Source organism: Ceratotherium simum, chromosome 16, assembly GCF_057802395.1.
Source record: "Ceratotherium simum simum isolate JZ-2026a chromosome 16, ASM5780239v1, whole genome shotgun sequence".
In the NCBI taxonomy this organism is placed as follows: Eukaryota; Metazoa; Chordata; class Mammalia; order Perissodactyla; family Rhinocerotidae; genus Ceratotherium; species Ceratotherium simum.
Genome location: NC_141915.1, coordinates 40,928,639 through 40,932,898, shown reverse-complemented (window position 1 = coordinate 40,932,898; position 4,260 = coordinate 40,928,639). Strand labels below are relative to the sequence as shown.

The window sequence follows — 4,260 nt, the reverse complement described above, 5'->3', positions numbered from 1 at the left end:
CGTAGCCACTAGTCCAAAGGGGTTCCTTTTTTATGAGGCTGGGAAATGTTCACAGGGAGCTAAATAACAGGTTAATGAGGGGTTCTGATAGAAAGTGGTACTAACTTTAACAAGGAGAAAACACTTTGAAAAGGCCAACGCCCACTGGGGCAGAAATATAAACCCGGATGAGGAGCTGCTTCTCTGCAGCGGGGGTATCTGGCTTTGGTGATCCAACACTTGGGTCCAGGCTGCTGAGGTCATGGCTTCCAAATGCCTCAAGGCCAGCTTCTCTTCGGCGTCTCTCAAGGGCCCGGGAGGGACTTGGGGGGGCTCTGCTCGCGTGTCCACCATGTACTCCAGCAGCTCTTGCAAGCTCCCAAGCCTCTCCCGGGGGCCCCACAGCTTCTCTGCATGCTCAGCTGGACTGGGCAGGAGCAGCTGCAGGGCCGCCAGCTGCCTCCCTGCTCTCTGCCTGCCCTCCGGAGGCTTTGCCACCAGCTACAGCACAGGCGGGGGCTGGTTTGGGGAGGGCATCCTCACCGGCAATGAGAAGGAGACCATGCAGTCCCTGAACGACCGCCTGGCCAGCTACCTGGAGAAAGTGCGCCAGCTGGAGCGGGAGAACGCGGAGCTGGAGAGCCGCATCCGCGAGTGGTGTGAGCAGCAGGTGCCCTTCCTATGCCCCGACTACCAGTCCTACTTCCGGACCATTGAGGAGCTCCAGAAGAAGGTAAGAGGCTCAGAGTGGCTTTGGCTGCCCACCAGCACTGGACTGAAAGCCAGAACATCTGTGGTGGCAGCCCTGCTCCCGTGGGGCACTTTAGAGGTCACAAAGCATGGTTACATCTGTGGCCTCATTTACTCCTCCTGATAATCTTCTGAGGGAGGTATCATCAGCCCATTTACAGATGAGAACACTGAGGCTCAGGCTGGTTAAGTGACTTATTCAAGGTGATCCAGCTGGCAGTTAGTGGAACCAGAGCTTGAACACAGGCCCTATGAACTGACTGGTTGTGTGGTCTCTGGGACCACAGCCCACCTCTCTGAGTTTTAATTGTTTCATTTTTTTTAAAGTGAGAGGATTGGATTTGATGTGTCTGGTGCAGATCAGTTTCCTATAACTAACTCAGGGAAGGAAAGTCCTGTCAGAAGTTTCCTTCTTGCCCAGCCCACAGCCCCTGAAAGCCCCAGCTGGCTCCTGAGAGGGACCATGTATGTCCAGAGAAGCACAGAGTACGCTGTTGGTAATGACTCGCCAGTAGCATGGGAGATAGGCGGACAGGAGGAAGCCACCATGCCAGGTCTTTCCTGCAGCATTTCCACGTGTCTCTCTCTCTACCCCAGGTCACAGGTAGCAGACGCACTGCACTGGAAGGAAGGGAGTTTAGAGGTTTCCTAGTCTGACCCCTGCAGCATGCCCTAAGCCTTCGTGGAGCCTCAGCTGCCAAGAGCCCAGGGCTGGGTGATGCCCTCCCTCCAGATGCAGCCCACATCAGCTTTGGAAGCTTAGGCAGCAGAATGTCCTTGCTTTCACTGAAGTCACTTATTTCCCCAGACCCTGTGCACCAAGGCAGAGAACGCCAGGCTGGTGGTGCAGATCGACAACGCCAAGCTGGCTGCCGATGATTTCAGGACCAAGTGAGTTGTCCTGCTCGCCCCTTTGTTGGGGGCTGGTAGAACTGGACGTTGGCAATGCCTTGGCGAAACCAAGGGTTTTGGTTGCACTAAGTCACTGAGGCATTAAGGCAGGACACACAGCACCAGGCCAGTCTGGGGTGGGATCTGACTTGGTATAAAGGAAGCGCAGCTTCAGGTGCTCTGTTATGTGCCTGCCAGGTATGAGACGGAGGTGTCCATGAGGCAGCTGGTGGAGTCAGACATGAACGGCCTGCGTAGGATTCTGGATGATCTGACCCTGTGCAAGGCCGATCTGGAGGCCCAGGTGGAGTCCCTGAAGGAGGAGCTGCTCTGCCTCAAGAAGAACCACGAGGAGGTGAGCAGGGGGGAGCAGGTGAGCTTGTGGGGAGGAGGGTGAAAGAGGCAGCCAGCTGGGAAAGTTAGTGCTGACCCTGGTCTGTGCCACAGGAAGTGAACTCACTGCGCTGCCAGCTTGGTGACCGGCTCAATGTTGAGGTGGACGCTGCTCCGCCCGTTGACCTGAACCGCGTTCTGGATGAGATGAGGTGCCAGTACGAGACCCTGGTGGAGAATAACCGCCGGGATGCTGAAGATTGGTTCAACGCTCAGGTAGGTACCTGGAAACAGTCAGTGCAACAGAGACACAGGGTGGGTCACACAGAGTGACCCTGGGGCTCTGAATCAAGAAACCTGAGTTTGAGCCCAGCTCTGTTTCAGCCTCACTATGCACCTTGGGCAGGTTGTCGTCCTCTAAGCAACAATGTCCTCAAGAGTGAAATGAATGGTTTCGACGGGGTAATCTGGAAGGTCCTTCTTGGCTTGTGATTCTAAGTGGCCTCTGTAGACCTCTGAAGCTGAGTCCCAATGTTCTTGACCAGAGCCTGTGTGTGTGTTTCAGACAGAGGAGCTGAACCAGCAGGTGGTGTCCAGCTCCGAGCAGCTGCAGTCCTGCCAGGCAGAGGTCATCGAGCTGAGACGCACGGTCAACGCCCTGGAGATCGAGCTGCAGGCCCAGCAGAGCATGGTGAGCCCGAGGCTTGAGCGGGGCTGCTGGGGGACTAAGCCTAGCAGCACAGGAGCCCCTGGCCTCCATGCTCTGACCATACAGGCAGGCTCCAGGGGTTCCAGTTCTTGAGCATCAAGGGTTTTCTGTGTAGAGAAGAGGAAAGGAGGGCCCAGCCCCCATTCAGAAATCTCCCAGTGGTGAAAGACGGAAGACCTGTAGCAACTGACATGTCCCAGCAGCAGCTCCTGTATTTGTGTGAGCAGACACATTCTGAGTAATTATCAGTTACTCAGAGATATCATTAATGGGGGAGACACTCTCTAGTTCCAGTTGGCTACAGGGGCCAATTGGCTCATCTCAGATGAGATGTCTGATTGTGGTTCACCCTGGCTCAAAGTGATTCTCTGAGCTTCCGTTCTTGGATTCTGAGGCCCCACTGAGACCCAAATGGATTAAGTGCACCTTCCTTGCTCCTTCTCTAACCTTTACCCTTTTTCCTCCCTATACAATCCTTGCCCTCAGAGAGATGCTTTGGAATCCACCCTGGCAGAGACAGAGGCCCGCTACAGCTCCCAGCTGGCCCAGATGCAGGGCCTGATCACCAACGTGGAGTCCCAGCTGGCGGAGATCAGGAGTGACCTTGAGCGTCAGAACCAGGAGTACCAGGTGCTGCTGGACGTCCGGGCCCGGCTGGAGAGTGAGATCAACACGTACCGGGGCCTGCTGGAGAGCGAGGACTGCAAGTGAGTACCACTGCACGCAATCTGGTCTTCTGAATGCAGTCTACAAAGCTCTGGCGAGACAGCAGGTGCCTGGGAAGAACCCAGCATTTGGAGTCAGGAGCCCTCGATTTTAGTTCTGCTCTTGTTACAAATTCATCACGTGACCCTGGCAAGTCTTTTTTCTCTCTGGGCCTCCATTTTCCCATTGGTAAAACTAGGGGGCAAGACTAGGTGATTTTTAAGGTGCTCTGAGTTATTGAAAATAGCAACTGGAAAATCATAGTAATCTGACCTTTTTCTTTGTCCTAGGCTTCCCTGTAACCCGTGTGCCCCTGACCACTCACCCTCCAAGTCAGGCCTCCCCTGTCTTCCTGCGGCCTCCTGCGGTCCTGGCACAGCCCGCACAACCTGCAGCCCCCACCCCATTTGTGTGCCCTGCCCGGGGGGCCGGTTCTGAGAATGGCTGGCCCAGAAAGCCAAGGCCACTGTCTCCAGGGCTTGGCCTTGGCCTCTATTCAGCCCTAACCCTAAAGCCCAGTCCCCTCTCTTCGTGCAGAGCCCAGGGCCTGGCCCTGAGAGGGCTCATCGCAAATACATGCCTTAATGTTTCTCAAAGCCTGTCGTAAGGCTGGCCACTCCTGGAGGCCTCAACTCTTGATCATTTCAATGGGTGCCAGGATCTCTGTTCTCAGGCTGCCTCCTGGTTGAGGTTTTCCTTCTGGGTGCCGTTTCAGTGGGTTCTGAAATGCAATAGAGGACTTCTGTTGGCAGAACAATAAAGCTCATTTGCTCTTGAAGCCTGACTAGCACGTTCTGGTATTGCTGATTTGTGTCTCTGCCGGGTGAAGAGGGCAAATGCATGGGGGACGTTTGACCATGTATGACCCTGGGGATGACAGGGTCCCTATGCCC

The 4,260-nt window shown here is 55.2% G+C and overlaps 1 protein-coding gene across 1 annotated transcript; it reads left to right on the top strand.

The window, feature by feature from the left end:
• Positions 1 to 241: 241 nt before the first annotated feature.
• Positions 242 to 3,805, top strand: KRT35 (keratin 35). The gene is made up of 7 exons (XM_014790689.2): positions 242 to 712; positions 1,538 to 1,620; positions 1,819 to 1,975; positions 2,068 to 2,229; positions 2,519 to 2,644; positions 3,149 to 3,369; positions 3,658 to 3,805. Exons 1-7 carry the CDS (start codon positions 242 to 244, stop codon positions 3,803 to 3,805), a joined length of 1,368 nt encoding a protein of 455 aa, XP_014646175.2.
• The last annotated feature ends 455 nt before the right edge of the window (positions 3,806 to 4,260 follow it).

Excerpts from the sequence above, each read along its gene's own strand:
- KRT35 (XM_014790689.2), top strand. The coding sequence starts at position 242 with ATGGCTTCCAAATGCCTCAAGGCCAGCTTCTCTTCGGCGTCTCTCAAG. Across the intron at positions 713-1,537 it reads TTGAGGAGCTCCAGAAGAAG|ACCCTGTGCACCAAGGCAGA; the intron begins GTAAGAGGCTCA and ends TTATTTCCCCAG. Across the intron at positions 2,230-2,518 it reads AAGATTGGTTCAACGCTCAG|ACAGAGGAGCTGAACCAGCA; the intron begins GTAGGTACCTGG and ends TGTGTGTTTCAG.